At 57.3% G+C, this 17,229-nt stretch overlaps 1 protein-coding gene and 1 long non-coding RNA gene across 2 annotated transcripts; both read right to left on the reverse strand.

Moving 5' to 3' along the window:
* Positions 1-2,625: 2,625 nt before the first annotated feature.
* LOC109314296 lies at positions 2,626-5,392 on the reverse strand. The gene is made up of 3 exons (XR_002102263.1): positions 5,045-5,392; positions 4,800-4,868; positions 2,626-3,626 (listed from the first exon to the last, which is right to left on the reverse strand). It is a non-coding gene; the product is annotated as an uncharacterized LOC109314296 (long non-coding RNA).
* Positions 5,393-7,772: 2,380 nt separating this feature from the next.
* Positions 7,773-14,753, reverse strand: LOC109314295 (claudin-16-like). The gene is made up of 5 exons (XM_019541377.1): positions 14,619-14,753; positions 11,818-11,953; positions 10,528-10,692; positions 9,729-9,793; positions 7,773-8,897 (listed from the first exon to the last, which is right to left on the reverse strand). The coding sequence occupies exons 1-5, from the start codon at positions 14,721-14,723 to the stop codon at positions 8,703-8,705; spliced, it is 666 nt and encodes a 221-aa protein (XP_019396922.1). The 5' UTR covers positions 14,724-14,753; the 3' UTR covers positions 7,773-8,702.
* Positions 14,754-17,229: the final 2,476 nt, after the last annotated feature.

Consider the following 17,229-nt stretch of genomic DNA (forward strand, 5'->3'; position numbering starts at 1 on the left):
GGGCGGGGTGGCTGACCGGCCAGGAGCTCCCTTGTTATGGGCCCAGGTCCCGGTGCCGGCGGCAGGTGGAGGGCAGGAGGAGGGGGCTAGCAGCGCAGGGTGGGGAGCACGGCCCTGGGGCTGTGGAGTAAGTGCTGGTGCCTACTGCCTATCCCTTTTCCCCTGGGCACCTGTTTGCCTGCAGGGCAGCGGGCAGGCGGGTGAAGGGAGAGGTGGGGCGGCCCTCATGTCAGGTTCGCCCTTTAGCAGGGTGGTTCGGGACACTGCCAGCGGTGGCAGGGGCTGCAGGTTCAAGTCCCTGATTGGCTTGAGTCCCCTGGCTGCCATCTACTACGCAACCGTTTCCCCCTCCGGCGCTTGCCTTCTAGCTGGAACTCAGGGGTGATCGCGGTTGTGAGTCGGAGGGGACTTGAAGTTGTAGCTCAGTTGGAAACGTCCTGAACCACCCGGCGGCTGGCTGGGTTTTTTTTGGCCTTCAAAACAGGAAATCCCCTGACGTTCAAAAAAAAGCCCCCTGCTGCTCCCCCAGACAGTCACTAGGGCCAGCCCCCAGCCTAGCCTTCCCCCCCCCCAGCAAAGCCCCCTTGCACACACAAGGGACCCACTGAGGAGCACGGGGCGAGAGGGCTCCAGCCAGGCTAGGGCTTGAACCCACAACCTTTGCCACCTAGGGTAGCACCCTTACCACCAGAGTACCAGGGAAGGTGGGAGTGCCTCCTGCCGCGGGCCCCTTGAGGCGCAGCGCCCAGCCCCGCCATGGAAAGAGGCTGGCGTCTCCCTGCAGAAGAGGGGAGAGGCTGGGACCTGAACCCAGCACCACGCACCACAGGGCCTGGCTGGCTCAGCCCCTCACTTCCGGGCCCCTTGACTCGCTCCCTGTGCGCACGCGCTGGCCCCACGACAAAGGCAGTCCCTGGAAGTCCACGGCCCAGCTGGCCACGTGGCCTGGTGGCCAAGGCCCCGCGCTGCCAGCCAGGGCCTGGGGGTTTGACCCTGTGCAGGGGCAGCATCCCCTGGGCCCGGCTTTTCCTCTTGTTTTCCCCAGCAGCTGCGGGCCAAGGGCCACCATATTTGCCATTCCCGAGAGGACTTGTTCCAGCCGCCCGTGCGCCAGTCCAGAGACGTGGGGCTGGAGGCCGGGACATTTGTGGCCATGGAGCTACCCGGAAAGAGCGATGCCACACGGCACGTGCCCCTTGGGCTGTGGGCACCAGTCTTCTCCGGCTGCTCATCAGGGACCGCTGCAGGGTCCCAGCTCCTGCGCAAGCCCAGCCCCGGGGTGCAGAGAAGGGGGGCGCGGAGGCCTCCAGCCACAAGGGAACGGGGAACCCCAGCCCATGCTGTGCAGCACCAGGCCCCGGCCCCGGCTCTGTGGAGGTCCTGCGCTGGGGGAGCTGGACAGCCGTGTCCTGAGGAGCGCAGACACGTGGGGACCCAGGGAAGGCCGCCTGCCCAAACGCCCTCCCCAGGGCCTGGCTCAGACCAAGGTTCAGCTGCAGAGCTGTGTCTGGAGCCCCAAAAGGCAAAGGGTAATGAGCTGGGTGGCCACTAGGCCAAACCCAGGCCAGCACCCCGGGGCGGCTGTGCTCCTTGAGGGGCCCAGTGCTGTGCCCAGGAGGCCGCTCCCTGCCCCGCGAGCTTGTGCCGGGCAAGGGCGCAGGAGCTGCGCGAGGGGCAGGCCGGGTCCCCGCTGTGGGATGCCCTCGTCCTCCCTGCGCTGGGGCAGAGCCCTGCTCCGGCTGGGGAGGCCTGAGCCCAGGGACTGGGGCTCCCCCGGGGCTGCACAGCAGCTGTTCTGCCCTTCTGCCAGGTCCCCTGCCCTGCGCTGGCTGGGTCACAGCAGGTTGGAGGCAGACCCGCCTGCAGCACCACCACCGCCAGCCCCTTGTCCAAGGCAGAAGCCTGCTCTCGCTGTGGCCCTGCCCCGGGCCTGCTGCTGAGAGCGTTTGACTTCTGCAGGGAGCTGGGTCCTCCCTGTTGTGGCAGAAGGACCGCGGGACCTGCTGCACTGCAGACCCTCCTGGCTCTAAGGGGAGCTTGACCCTGGGCACAGGCACGGTTTCCCTGTGCTCACTGCCACAGCCTTTGCCCTCCGGTCCGGGCACTGCCTGGACCCCAGGGGCAGCAGGACATCGCTCCGGGCGGGAGGAGCTCCTGGTACCGTGGTGCAGGCGGCTCCTCCCCGCACTCATCCCGCCCGGGCTCGAGGCAGAGCTCGCCCCCTGCGATCAAGGCTGCTCCAGCCAGGCATCCTTAGCACCAATTGCAGCCCTGGGGTGAAGCCCTAGGAGGAGCTGGGCTCAGCGGGGGCTGCTCCTACCCTGCCGGCTCCAGCACTAAGTGCCCCCCACCTGGTGCAGACCCAGCCGTGGCTGCGGGCACCCCGCTGCCGCCCTGGTTGAAGGCTCCGGGCTGTCCAACGGCCTCACCTGAGCCCTAGTCCATGCTCGCACCTCCTTGCGGCCATGGGCCCAGCTCAGTGGTTGCGGTTTGAGCCTGGCCTCCCTGTCCCAGCACAGCACCTAGTGCTGACAGCTGGGCAGGGGTCCGGGAGAGCCCTGGGCACTTGGGCCGTGGTGCTGCCCGCAGGGCCGGTCTGGCTCGGCGCGGTGGAAAGCAAAGGCTCAGCCCTGTGCAGCAGCAGGGAGAGCCCCGGGCCCCATACGCCCCGCATCCCACAGGCTGCCTAGGCACACGGCCCCCCCCCGGCCCTTCCACCCCATGCTCTGGCAGCTCCAGCCTAGGCCTTGCAGCGCTACGTAGGTTAAAACCAGTCAGGGAGTCTTGGCAGCCTGGTTTTCAGAGGCACCGGGTCAGGGGTGGGCACTTTAGGAAACTTACTGCCCCAGAGATGCTTCAAGCCAGCTCCTGCATGCTGCCACGGCCTAGTTAAATGCAACAGCCGCATCAGAAGTCCGCCTTCCAACAGTGGTCGTCCAGCTTGTCGTGATGTGCGCGCACGGGGCCTCTCACCTGCAGTTTCCTATTATAAATGACAAGGAGACCTGACTTCACATCTATACAATATTGCTTTCTTTCAGTTAACTCATTTAAAACCTTTTCTCTCTCCCAGACGAAGGATCCTCCAGGAGACCTCAAAGGCCTGTCTTCCACGGTGGGAGGACTGCCACGGGCAAGATGTATGCAATGGACTCCCGTGTGTAATGCAGCAGGGCGGTCTACCAGGCCGCCTGCTGGCGTTCCCAAACCACGCTGCATTAAAGAGCCAAAGGACGACTCTGCTGTGCAGCAGGAACTCCTTCCTCCGGGCTTTTATTGAAGAGGGAAGGCATCGTGTTAGGCTCCATCCCGGCAGGGCGTCCTCTGGCACAGTTATCACTCACTCTTCCAGAACATAAATTATCCTGAAATGGTGATGAAAGCTGTGCTAAGGAGGTGAGACCATAGCATAGGTTACTTCTGCATGTCTTTAGGGAACGGTAGAGAGATACTAGCATCATGTGATGCTCAGTGAAATAAAGGTTTCTTCTGTGCAGTGCTGACTCAGTTGTGTCTTGTTTTATGTTTCTGACTTCACACAAATGTGGAAGTACGAGCAGAAAAGGCTGCTTTATGTTCTTTGCAGGAAGGGCTGCCTCATTCTGCACTCTCTCCAGGGAGAGTCACTGGAAACAACAGAGAGAGGTGCAATAAACTTGGAATTAGGGCCAAAGACCTGCTCCGACCTGAGTTAGCCCCCTCGTCGCTTCACTTGTGATGACTGCAGAAAAGGAGGCATTAAACACCACGGCCTTCTCCGCATCGTACATTATTAGACTGACCGCTGGATTCATTAAGGGACCTACCTGCTCCTTGCTGTCCTCTTACTCTTAATACACTCAGCGAATATTTTTTTTGGTTGCCTTCTACATCACTTGCTTAAAAGAGAGAGAGGCAGGTGACCATCCAGCCCAAGTACTGCAGCAGGAGTGAGACTGCAGAAATGTGAATTAATAAAAAGACACCAGAGCCCAGAGCTGCTGTTGCTCCAAGATGGAGCTGATGTCTCTGAGCTGGCTGTGCTCCGGCTCCCTGGGTGAATCTGTAAGTTAGCAAAACTGACTTCTCCTCCCTCCCCTGCTGAGTCTGCAGATAAGGAGCAATTACAGCTCTTCACCTTCTCCAGGATTTACCAAAATAAATGTACAATTGCAACTATGCCTCAAGACCTGGACTCCTCTACACCGCTACTTTTTATTTTGAAAGGATTCAGAATTTCTGCACAGATTTAGGATAGAGGATTTAGGCTGAGATTTTTCCAAGAGGTCTTGGGGTGTTCAACACCTTATACCCATAGAAATCCATGGGAACTGGGCACCTAATTACCCTTGGCTCCTTGGAAAATCCCTGCTGTGATCGCTTAACCAGATGCACTTTCTCCAACCTACTGCTCCAGACTCATGCAATGCACATCAAAATACAGGATGAGTTTATAGCATAGTCCACCCTCCCACCCGCTTCGCTTCACAGCAGGAGGCAGACAAGTTGTTGTTCCCGGGGACTTACATAGGCATAAAGAGTCCTGTGGATTTATGCCATCTTGCTGAGAAATCCTTGCTGCTGTTACCGCTGTTCAACTGGGCTAGGCAGCCCGGTGGGGCACCTGTCACCCCCATCTGAGCTCACCAGCACATGCCGGGAGCACTGAGCTCACCAGCGGGCCGGCGTGCGGCGGGCACCGCTGCTGCTCGCCTGGCCCCTTCCCCTCCCCATGGGGACAAGCACCTCTGCTGCTAGTCCCCTTGCCCCTGCAGCTGAGTTAGGACGTGGGAGAGGGGGCAAGCGGTAGCAGTGCTCACCCCCTGGGCTCCGGAGCATGAAGGGGTCACGCAGGCCAACCCCACGGGAGGACAGGACACCAATCCAGGCTCTTCTTGAAAACTGCTGGTGAAGGAGCATCCAGAGCTTCCCTGGACTTGTTCCACCATCCTGCTGTTCTTACCGGCCTTACAGTAAGCTGCAGTGACGGGCTTTGGCTGCAAAACTAGCCCTAGGTGTTCACGTTTGACGCCACCAGAAATAGACTGTCAGCAGGGACTTGGACCTGGAGGAAAGACCAGAGCTGCCCCGACCTCATCTCAGGAAAGAGAAGCCAAGAAATGGGAAGTTTAGAGAGAGAAATGACAACATGACATGACACGAGCATGGAGCACGGAGAGGCCGGGCGTGCTGCTGTCTGCGCAAGAACCACGAACACCCCCAAACTGTGACCACGCGACTGAAAAACCCTTTCTACGTGGAGCATGAGCAACACCAAGGGACGAGAGGCCTCTGGTCACACAGCTCTCAATTGCGGGGGGCCAGGGCTTGCAAACAGCCTCTATTTTACAGTCCTGCTTTTTCACACAACTGGAATGAGCCACTCATTTAATGACTGAGGAGACACCGTAGGCAGAGCGTGTCCCAGAATACATACAGCACCTCGTCCTGGCGGGAGCGGGAGCGGGAGCGGGAGCGGGCAGGCGCCGGCGGAGAGGGACACGCTCAGCGGCACACTCAGCTCCAGACAACAAGGGCGTCATTCTCTGCCCCGCCGGCCGCTAACTGGCAGCTTCTAGTCAGCTAAGCGGTCTGCCTGGCGCGTGCTCCCAGGTGGCAGGGCTGCTGCTGCATTCATAACCCTGCGCGCAAACAACCACGGCCGCGAGTCCCTGGGAGCAAGGTGCCGGGGGGGGCGAGCCCAGCAGGTACAGCTCTCGCCCCGGACGCAAGAGGCCCAGGTCTTCAGCTCCCACTGCCACCGCCACCGGGCCCTCTCCCGCTCCCCTCGTGCAGCTGAGCCCCTGCCCCTCAGAGAGGCAGAGCGAAGAGGGACGCTCCTGCCTCGTGGACACGAGCCTCCGGGCAAGACCCGATGCCCCGTCCTTTCCAGGACAAGCCACCCCCGCTCCAGCTTCTGCCCCACATCTCTCTCGACCGCTTCCAACAGAGCACCCAGAAGCGGCCGCCTCGTGTCTGCCCAGGAGCACGGCGAGTCGAGCGCCGTGCGGGGAAGACCAGCAGGTGTAGCTGCAAAACCCCCTGGACGAGGAGCCTTCGAAGCCGGGTTTCCCAGGCACTACCCTAACCGCTCAGGTCCTGGGGCTAAATCGTGGGAAGCCTCTTCTGCTACCTGTAGCTCTGGGCCACCTACATTTCTGGGCCTTTGACACCAGTACGCGTCCACCAGGGAAGCATGCGTATAGCCAAGCACATGCATAGCCTCCCGTGCGCGCACAGCGTACAGGGCACGCGGCAGCAGACAGCACCCCTGCCTGCACTGAGATGCCGAAAATGACACTGAGGCACCTGCAAAGCTGGCGCTTGGACGGCTCCAAGGGGTCTGTCCCTCACCTAGAGAAACACCCCGTGGGGTGGCAGCAGTAGTAAGCCGAGTGCCCCGAGTGGGCCGTGCGCGTGTGCAAGAGAAGGAAAGTCACTGCTGTGACCCATGACCTATCCCGCACGTTCCCAACTCCCCTTTAAATGGGAGTTTTGTCCAGTCTCTGGGGTTGTGACCCACTGGGTTCGTGCCAGGGGCTTCCCTTGAGGCTGGATCCACAGAAAACACAACTCTGTCCTAGCACCAGGCACGGAGCTCACGCTGTAGCAGCTCCCTGGGTCCGGGCCCAGTTTGGGGGATGGTCTAGTGGGTTACAGGCAGATGACAAAAGAGCAAAGAGCAGCAAGTCCTTCTCAGTCTTGTTTCCCAAGAAAAATGTGTAATATTTGGACAAAGATGATGTACCCCAGGCAGGCGAAGCTATCACAGGTCCCGGCCAGCAATCCCTTCCCCAGGCCAGGAGTCCTTGCTTGCAAGAGACTTCCCGAAAGAGCTGCTTACATGAATAACTGCTGCAGTGTCAGTGCTATAATGAGCACAATGACTTTTCTCACTGTCCTCATGACGGTCAGGATTTGATCAGCGTGTGAACCTGACTCTGCTCTTATTAGGGAAATTGGTAGCAGCAGGATTTAAAGAGGAAAAAAAAGCAAGTTTAAGGGAGTCAGCATCCAGCAGGATTTCGTGCTTAACTCACAGGAGTCTGCTTTGAAAATCCCAGCCAAAAATGCTTGTTCCGGGTCTGAACTGAGGGAGACCAACACCACGTGCTTTCTAAGTGCCCATCTCCTCCTATCCCTAAACAACACCATCCTCCATCCAGTGCAATTACGATTCTTGCCGAGAAGGAAGGAACCCGTACGGCTGTTTTCATTGATTCTGGACTCGCCAGCAAGGCATCCTCTTGCCCACAGCCAGGTGGCACATTTCTATACATCTTCTGCAAATAAATAAGGCAGATAACAGACCATGGACAATAAAGTACTGAGCCTGCTGGGTAGATATGCTGCATGGTAGCCCTGGGGCACAATGCCTGCTATAAGATTGCCTACTCTGAGTTTTTCTTTGCTCACAGATTGCTGACACAGTCAATTTTTTCTCCAAATTTTGAATAAAGAAGTCATGTGCTTTTGTTCAGAAGTGCTCCGTCTGAAGGGCTTTCCACAGCCCTGTTTAAAGAGCACAGTTCATCGCTTTCATGTTGTAAGAGGCTGCTTGCATTGCAATAAGGAGACATTTTAATAAATTACTACGGAAAAGACACAAATGCGTGGAACGCCAAGGAAAAGCTGGCACCGTCTGCAGTAAGAGGAAGGGGGCATTACTGCTGCTGATCAAAAGTGCTCCAATATCTCCTGTATACAGGCTAATCACAATGATATAAGAGCTGCCATTTACTGGGTCAGACCGTATAGGTCTGTCTTGCCCAGTCTCCTGTCTCAGCGGCAGAGAGCAGATGCTGGAGGGGGGAGTGACCAGAGTCTGACCAGGGCTTTTTCCGCTCTTCCTCTCACTTGCAGCCTCCAGTTCGCTGCAGAGACACTGATCTCCTTTAGCTCTCGCCGATGGAGAAAAATGCTCTCTCCCTACCTGTGTGAGCAAAAAAATGGAGTCCAGCCAGCAGAGTCTCTGCGCCCAGGCTTTTCCAGACCGCGGCGTCTCGAGTGCCTGTTCGGACGTGCACACGTAGGCTACGCTCCTCTTCTAACTCATGAGAGAAACCCGGGGCCCCGAGGGACCCCGAGATGGGTTGGGCACGTGCGGAGCAGGAAGGCGCGAGCGGGACGTGCCTTTGGGCAGTGCTTGCAGCACAGGGCAACACAGACGAGCCCCTCGGCGGTTTGGAAAATGGGACTGAAGTTTCTAGTTAATTTGGGAGCTTTCGTAGATGTTACCTTGGGAGTCTGGTAGCCCTGCACCCTGGGTGCACATACCCTGCGGCAAAGTGGGGTGAAATCCCGGCGCGCGCATCAGGCAGTGTTTCACGCCCACTTTGCAGTGGGGTTAGAGACTGCCCAGCCTGCAGGTGATGGAGAATTTAGTCCTCCCTTTCATCACAGCATCTTACAGAGGCCTGTGCTTCTGGGGGAGTGTTTCTTAACCAGGGTGCCGCAGTACCCTGGGGTGCCTTGAGATCCTTTCCAGGGTGCTGTAGGGTGCCCCACAGTCAGGTTTTCAAACACAATTCACAACATAAGCCCAGAGACTTCAACAGAAATTCACAGTTGCATCTTCCTGAGTTCTTCGCACCACGAAAACGCTGCTCCACTGTTTTTCTATAGGCAAAAAAAAGAGTGAAAACTAGGAGCTGGTGTTTTCCGAGGGCGCCTCGAGTCCGAAAAGGCTGAGAACGAGGCGGTGGAAGTGCTGGAAGCTGGACTCACAAGTAAGTGCCTCTTCTCTGGAAGTCGGGGGGCAGCAGGACATGTGGGGGCTTCCTCCTCGGTCTCTGGGTCCGGGGGCAGTTGGCAACAAGCAGCAGGATCCCTGCGGCGCAGGTGCAGAGGGTGCCGGCCACCGCCATCCAGTAGGAATAGCCCAGTTCATAGGTCACCCCAGGGATCCCAAAACTGACCTGAAAGAGAAGGCAGACGGTCAGGTTCACGGCCCGGGGTAGCGCTAGACGTAAGCACCTGTGTGCATTTTCGATTCATATCTCACGGTTACGGCACTAACTGCTCCTTCGATGAGTTTTCCTCTCAGTGCAATGCTGCAAGTCATCGGCCTCAAGCCACTGCCTGTCTCGGGGCCATGATATTCTCCCACTCCCGGGTTCAGAGCGGGCTGCAGGTCGCAGTCACTTGTGTTATCAGCTGTGCTTACCGCCACGGGTCTGTATATTCCCTGCAAAGCTCTTCTCTACCTGAGACCAGTAACAGTGATAACCACTGATCAAAGAGCCATCTTCAACCATTATATTCATTATTTGGAGCCAAAGAGAAATGCTCTGCCACGGGATGCCACGGCTGAAGGGTGCGGTATGAGCCACTCCCAGAGACGAGGATGGGTAGGCGAGACCCCTGCTTGGTGCTAGTCTGCTTGCGCCTCTGTTCAAAGGTTTCAGATACATCATCATTAACTGTGAACACCAAACACGGCACAAAACACCTTCCATGTCACAGAGCGCAAAGGTCCAGATCCCCAGTGCTGTCCAGGTGCCTCGCCGCCTTCCCGAAACCAAGGAGAGCCAGATGCCTAAATACTTCTGGGGGCATCAGCCCAAGAGCTGAATCAAGTCCATTTAACTCCTTCTCTCAGAAATGAACATTGCAGACCTTCCTTGGGGAGCGGGGGAAGGGCTTGCTTTAAGGAGTCTGCCACAAAAAGCAGTGATTTTAAAGTAACACCTTTTCTGAGCATCCTTGCAAGCGCACATCTCACGGCTTCCTCCAAGCACAACACTCACCTCCAGCCTGTACTTCTGCACGGTGTCCACCGCGTACCAGAGAACAGCCGCTGTGCCCGCCAGGCCTGCAAGAGAAGGGAGGCGTTGCGCTCCGGGCAGTGGCCTCGCGCTCCCAGGAGGACCCGGGGTGATGCTTTGCACTTCTGCCTGGACAGGAATGCAGTCTACAAGGGGAGGTTTTCCTGGAGTGTAAGCTACCATCACCACTAATCATGTCCTTGCAGACTCCAAGTCCAACACTGGCCTGGGCCAGATCTCAGTTCAGACTGGGTGCAATGGTGGGTATTATTGCTGCCAGGGCAGCTCAGAGTTAAAGGCTGGGGAGAAAGGCAGGAGAATGAAAATAGCCCCTTTTCCCCCAGAGCAGGGAAAGACTGGGAGAAGGAGCGAGGCCGTCGATGGGGCTCTCTGGCGGCGACACGAGGTGAAACCCGGTCCTGCTGACACAACAGCTGCTTTGCGTCTGGCTGCAGCAGTGGCAGGACCTCAGCCCGTGTCACGAGGTATTGGTAAAACACTGCCCGGGGGCTCCTGCAGGGAGACGGGGGCACAGGGCGCTTTGGAGCACGACCTCTGGGCAGTCTGTGGGGCAGCAAGAAGCCCGTGCCTTCTTCCCCACGGCCACGGAAGAGAAGCCAGGCCAGGCTGAGTGCCCCTGAAACCCCCTACCCCTAGAGAGCTGTTCAAGCGCAAGTGCCGCCAAAGGCCTCACGCAGCCTTGGAGAGAAGCTCTGGAGGACCGCAGGCGCAGGCCTGGGGCTGGCTATACTGTACTGGCTGTATGTAAGGTAGGTTTTACCTCCGAGAAGGAAGAGGGTCCCCGCAGCAAGGGTGAACTTGTATTTCTGACGGACGTTGTCCCTCATCAGGTGAGTGCATCTCATTCCTACAATGAGGGAGGGCATCGCCCCAGTGCACAGGATGCCGGTCACAATCACCAGAGCACGAGTGGTCACCAGGACCGCTGGAAGGACAGACGTGGCGCAGCGTGAAGACACTGAAAACTAACCTGTGAGCACCAGGCCGATGCCAGCATTAGCAGCACTGCCATCGGCGGTGACCTTGTGGGCCGATGTAGCGAACATACAAGGAGAGCGAAGTCTTGCACTACAGCGGGACGCTGGCCCTTCCCCAGGAGAGCAGGGCTGTCCCGCGGGTCCGATCCGGGCGCGAGGCTCCTTACGGCCGGACCCAGACCCTCCTCATGCGGCCGGGCAAGCACAGCGGCCACGTTGGCTCAGGCAGCTGCAGGTGTTAACACAGTTCACACTTGCAGCGCCGGCACCGAGGCAAGCCCCCGGCCAGGCTCCGTACCCCCGACTTCAGTGGTAGGCCCCACCCCCGTGCCCCTGACCCCAAATTCCTGGCCCACAGGACACGCTTGACAGTGATACCCCGCAACAAAGCAAGCGTGGCATCCCAGTTCAGACACGGCCTTCCCTTTGCTGGCACTCCCAGCCTCACGGCAATTTCACCTCTCAAGCTGCAACTTCCATCTCCAACGAAGACTTAAAGCAATGCAGCGCCCAACACAAGCACAGTCCGCCAGAGCGAGAGCAGAGCGGCAGGTGGGAAGGGGTGGGCCGTCCAAAGCACTGGAGCAGGAGAGGTGCAACTCAGAGTCCTCCCTGCAGAGCTTTGCCCAGCCTGGCCCTCGAGAAACCGTATCGGTTGTCAGAGCCGTTGTTCTCATGAAAATCAGACCCTGCACATAACGTGTGCCTGCCTGGGCATCTTGGCTGGCACGAGCCTCAGAGCTTCTGAGCAGAAGGCACCCACAGCCACGAATCAGACTAAGGAGCAGGCCTGCAGCTAGAGAGGAGACTTGTTCTCAGCAGCAGGAAAGGAGCTCGTGCACTATTAGCATTTCAGCTCCTGCAGTGCCAAGGGGTCAGAGGACTGCAGCGCACACCGGGCATGGAAGGCAGTTCTGGCTACAAAGACGTTTCAGAGGTGTTTGGAGCGTGCCTCGGAGACCCGCTCCCCTTAATCAAAGCCCTGCCTGCAGGACAGGGCATTCCTAACGCTGCACGTTCAGTGCTGCGCGGGAGCAGCGCACCACGCCGAGCCCAGCCCTTTGCTCACTCACCAGGGTGCTCGCTGAGATAGGAGGTGGGGATGTCGCATGTCCAGAGGCTGGCCATGTTGTCAAACACGCACTCGCTCCAGAGCCCGCGGCACCGGGAGCTCAGGCCCACAGACGAATGGGGATCTTTGGCATCTTCCTGCAGAAGAGAAGGAACAACCACCTTATTCAAGGGCAGGGAACCATCCCCTCCTCCTGGCACTCGTGGGAGCGGGATCGAGCAGCCCGTAGATTTTGTTTGCTGTGAAATGAAACATTTCATTTGTTGCTATGGCCTTAAAATGAGTTCGTTTTTTAAAGTAACGGTGAGGCGAATGTGAAATAAAACATCACTTGGAACTGGAAAAACACGACACATTTTTCTTGACAATTTTGTGTTTTGATTTTTTAAAAAATGACCAAAGCAATTCGAGACACCGATATAAACCGGTGAAATGCTTCAGTCCACTTGACTAAGCTTTTCCACCTAAAGGGGTTTCAGACAAATACTGTCCAGTAAAATATTTCAGCATCTCGGCTCCAGCAAGGTCCCGGGATGAGGCACAGGACAGGCGGGCAGTGCATCGGGGTTGAACGGTGCGGGCTAGCAGCGCACGGCGGGCACCAAGGAGCGAGCGCCGGCGTCCCCCGAGGAGGCACCGTTCTGGTGGCTTTGCTGCGCGGTGGCAGCCCCTCCGCCGGCCGCGGCTGCCTGGCACCCGCCTGCGCGCGCGCACAGCGACGGCCTGGACAGGCCGACAAGCCGCGCGGTCGCTGCCCCACTGAAGCCAACGGGCATTTCCCACGGACTTCAGCAGGGCCAGGCTCCCGGCCGCGGGCTTTTCTGTTACGAGACGTGGGCGGCAGAGGGCAAGAGCCTCCCCCGAGCAGCTGCTGGGGGCTCCAGGGCTCAGGAACGCGATTTGTCCCAGCAAGTCTCTTCCCGAGGCAACTGGAGGGCCGGTGACATTTCCAGTCGCTGGAACCCCAGCAACAGCTTAACAAGCATGAATGTCCCCAGCTGCCTCCAGCTGCCGGCTTTTGCCACGGCCCGGTGTTGTTATGACAACTATTTTCTCACTTTTACAGCGGAGCAACGAAGCCCAGACCTGGCAGCTCCTCAGCAGGATCAGCTGTTCCCTCCCGAAAAGCAAAGGGCACGCACGGCCCGGGACCCAGGCAGCGCCGTACCTAGGCGGCCCCGGGCGAGCTTTCAGTATCGGGCCCCTCTTCGACCGAGACCACGAGAATAATCAAAATTACCGTGTTGGGGCCTCCCTTCTGCCTGGGCCCGCCCAGGTCGCCCGCGCCTGTGTCCGGCCCTGGACCCGGGACATCGCAGGGCGAGTCACCCTCCCTCCCAGCCTCCGCTCTCCACCGCCGTGACGGCGCTGGGCAAGACGGACCGCTACGGCCTGACCCAGGAAATGGCAGCTCTTACCTGCTTACCAGGACAACTTCAGCCAAGGCCTTACAAGTCCAGCGGTTTTTAGGACAGAAGCAGAATTGGTCAAAAATTAGGATTTTTCCCCCCTCTCTTTTCCCCTCCCCAAGTCTTGCTCTTTTTCTTGCCCCCACCAAAAAAGATCTGGCACTTTCTAGAAGGCAGCGTTGTGCCCAACGCATCCAGCCGCCTTCGTGCTTAGCACAAGCTGGAGTGTCGCCCGCTGACCCCGGCATCCAGCCCAGGGCGCTTGGCCGAGCCGGAGCAGGTCTTTCAGAGAGAGAGAGAGAGAGAGAGAGAGAGAGAGAGAGAGAAGGACAGGGAGGAAGAGACCAGGGAGGTTGCGTGCGATGAGCCATAGTCCCCCCGCATCCAGCTCTCAGTAATAGAGCAAGAACCAATTTAAAGTCCGAGCTCAGTTAGTGTCAAAGTTTTCTTCTGATTTCAGTTTGCATGGCTGTTTTTTTGCTTTGAGTTTCAGGCTTAACCTGAGAGCAAATTAAAGACAAAGCAGTTGGTTTTAGCATCAAAATTATAAGCTGTCCCTGGTTCATGCTGAGTTTGCAAGCCTTCTACTACTCAGAGAGCAAGCCGCATTTGGGGGTTAGAAATAAACACAAAGGAGATGAGTTTTGGTTTCAGGATCTATAATAAAATGTTTGGCTCAAGATCATTTTAAAGCGTATGTGCCAAACGGTTTGAGAACAGAGGGTTTATCCCAAGGACAACCTTGTCTACGGAGTCAACGCTTCACCACGTATTCAACATACTTCAGGCAGTGAAATAGCTAATAAATGTAATTGCATTCTACGGGTTCATAACCAATGAACCCAACATGACACAAGCTCCTGGATGCTTGATTTAGTTTTAGATACGAGAGTAAAGAGCTGAGGTTTTTGACAAGGGAGGGAGAAAGAAAGATTGCAACTCAAAGCTTATGTCAACTCTTAGAAACAAAAGTATTTCTTGAGGTAGGAAGCAGTGAAGTAATGTGAGCAGTGCCCTGTCCCAGGGGACACCCTCCAGGTACGCTGCACCGTGCATGCCCAGTGCCCAACAGCCTGTTGCTGCCTTGGCCGGCGCTGAGCCAGAGCAAGCCAAGGCCTCCCCAGCACCCTGCCGCCCCTTGGCCCCACTGGGTAGACCGTCCCAGGCCCAAATGACAGGCCCCAGTGGCACTGAACGCCAAACTGTCAGCGAAAGGGAGGGCTGTCACCAGGGCCTCTCTCCTCCAAAACCCACCTGTAGAACAAGAAGGAGAAATGCCCGGATTTCACTTCTTGCTAACAACAAATCCCAGAACTGTCGAGTCAGATCAGAAGATAATCCTGCCATTACTTTCAAAGCCAGTGTGGTTAACGAGCATGAAGCTCATCCTTACCCTCCAGCAGTCTGTTCCAGCGCCCAGGACAAAGAATAAGAGGCCCAGCCCTCCTAATGCCATGCCCAGCACATCTGGCGCTGCTGCTGCGGTTGGGACACCCATCCCGGCTTGCGCAGAAGCTCTTCCTTCAGCGGGGCCTGTCAACCGGGCGGTCGAGAGAGCGGCGCTGCGGTCGGCAGCAAAGGGTCCCCCGCTGCTCGCGCAGGCAGCTTGCCGACGGTGAAGCACTGGAGCAGATTACCTGGAGGGGCCGCAGGGTCTCCATCACTGGGAGTTTGCAAGAGCAGGTGGCACGAGGAGCTGGAGTAAGAGGACGTGAATTTTACCGTTGCAGGGAACCCGGCTGTGCGCAGGCGCTGTTAGAGCATCTGGCCGCTGGGTGGAGGGATTTGGTGTCCACTGAGCAAAAGGGCTCCTGAGAGGAATCTGCCTAGGGCAGCAGGTGGGTATTTGGATAATGTCTCCGCATGGCTCCTTTCCGACATGGTCAAGTTCCTGGGCTGTCTTCAAGGGGTAACTTTGCCCTGGGTTCGTGCGGTTGGCTCTGCAGCAGGACTGCGCGCATGGGGCATCCACTCCTCTTTTTCCATAAAGTCAGTTTATTCCATAGCAAGCAGGTCATGCGTCCACTTCCCAGCCTGCCGGGTCACAGAAGCGGGGTTTTTTGTCAGCTAGGGGTAGGATCTTCCAGGGAGCGTAGGGAAGTCAGGTGCCTGCATCCACAGAAGCTCGGAGCGCGTGCCGTTGGGCTTCATTGCAAATCCCATGCTGAAATACAGCGAATCCTACCCCTACCTCAGGTATTGTGATGTACAGCAGCAGCAGGAGGGGCTAATGAAAGGCACAAGAACCGGTCCCGGGGGCACTGCCAGGACCCTCCTCCCAGCATTGCTGCGCTGAGCTGGGCGAGCAAGAGGAGAGCGCCCGGGAGCCAGCCGTCTGCAGCAGAGGGAAGCCGCAGCCAGAGCTGGCCCAGCTGTCCTGGTCTCTGCCACGGGCTTAAGCAAAAGCACCAAACGGCGTTTGAGTAAAGCCAAGTGCAAGGCCAGGAGTGAAGATCACTTACAACTGGCAGGATGCAGAGGTCACTCGGGGAACTCTGCCACTGGACCCAGGTTTAGAAAGGCCTGGAGAGTTATGTGGATAACGAGGATGCCCTCGGGGCCATCGGCCAGGGAAAATAATTTTATAGGAACATAAAGCAGGCTTTAACTGGCAGGAATTCGAGATGGCTTGCCTGTGCACCACCGCACACTTGGGGGGCCCTCGTGCCTTCCTCTGAAACGACAGGGCCTGGTCCCACTCGGAGACAGGACAGGGCCGGATGAATCCCGCCGTGATCAGATATAAAAAGGAGCGAGCCAGAAAGACTTGCTCCAGAGCACATGGTTAGGGGTCCAGAGGCCAATACACAAAGCCTGAGAGGACAGAGACCACCCCCCCCCCCAGAGGCAGCCAAATACTTTGGGATGTAAAGAACAACACTGACTCCAAGTGGCTGGTCACCGCGGGACGGCGGCGGCCTCTGAAGCTCGCCGGAGGATCGTGCTTTGTAGAATAAGAAATTCTTTTCACTCCTGGCAAGTTTTAAGTAGTTTTCCATCTTAAAATATGTGAAGTAGTGTCCCTGGAGCAGCATTACTGTTGCTATGGAAAGATTTGAGACTCTCCTATGTTACATGGTAGCAAGCAGAGAAGGCAAGGCTTATTCAAGAGGCTTAATTTTTGTTCTGTCTCAGTTTCACTCTCTCATTCCCACCCAAAACCCCACAAATACAGGCCCTTCCCCCCCACAGTAAATTTCTAGGTCCTGTCTTTACAAAAAAAAAAGCCTTGAAAGCACCAATTGAGAGCACCTTGCTTGGATCAAAACTCCTCACTGGTTTTCCCCATGGACCCTGTGCTTCTGGATCTCGAAAGTCACAAGTCTTCGTTTGCTAGGAAGCTCCTGCATTGTTTCTGCCAGGCTTGGATAGCTCTCCTTTCTGTCGATGGGAGCTGGAGAATGAGGATTCATTGACCCAGTCCTGACGTTTCCTTGTGGAGAAGCCTAGGGATTCTCCACATGCCCCACGGATGTCTTTCTTGAGGCTTTCCCAGGGCTCAGCGGTGTCAAGATCAGAAGGGAGGTCAGGAAACATCTCACCAAGATACTGCTGGATTAGCCTGGTCTTGCAAGCCCTTGCTGTTGAACCTCTTCCTTGGATGCTTCATTCACTTCTGCTGGGTGCTCTTGCATCAGTTAAGCATAAGCATCTTCCCAAGAGCCCTGACAGAGGAGCCAACTCCACAGTCAAGCAGAAGCACAAGCTCCCAAGCCATGCCGTGCCAGTTGACTGCAAGTGTCTGGGGCTGCCAGCTGCTCTTCCTGCACCGCCTGAACGAGACAGGAGTCCTCCAAGTCAGGCAGCCTCCGTCCCCTCACCACACACCTGGGAGGCAACAGGCTGGGCAGGGAACAGAAGACAGAGCAGCTGGTGAGGCGGGGAGCAGAAAGCGCACACGCCCCAGGGAAGACCCAACCCCTCCAGTCTGCTATTCAAGTGCAACAAAGGCCAGATAAAAAGCTCAAGCCCGTTAGCTCCTGGCCAGTAAAGGAACAGCCCAT

This window comes from Crocodylus porosus, unplaced genomic scaffold (assembly GCF_001723895.1).
Source record: "Crocodylus porosus isolate Cpor-Errol unplaced genomic scaffold, CroPor_comp1, whole genome shotgun sequence".
NCBI classification, from domain to species: domain Eukaryota; kingdom Metazoa; phylum Chordata; order Crocodylia; family Crocodylidae; genus Crocodylus; species Crocodylus porosus.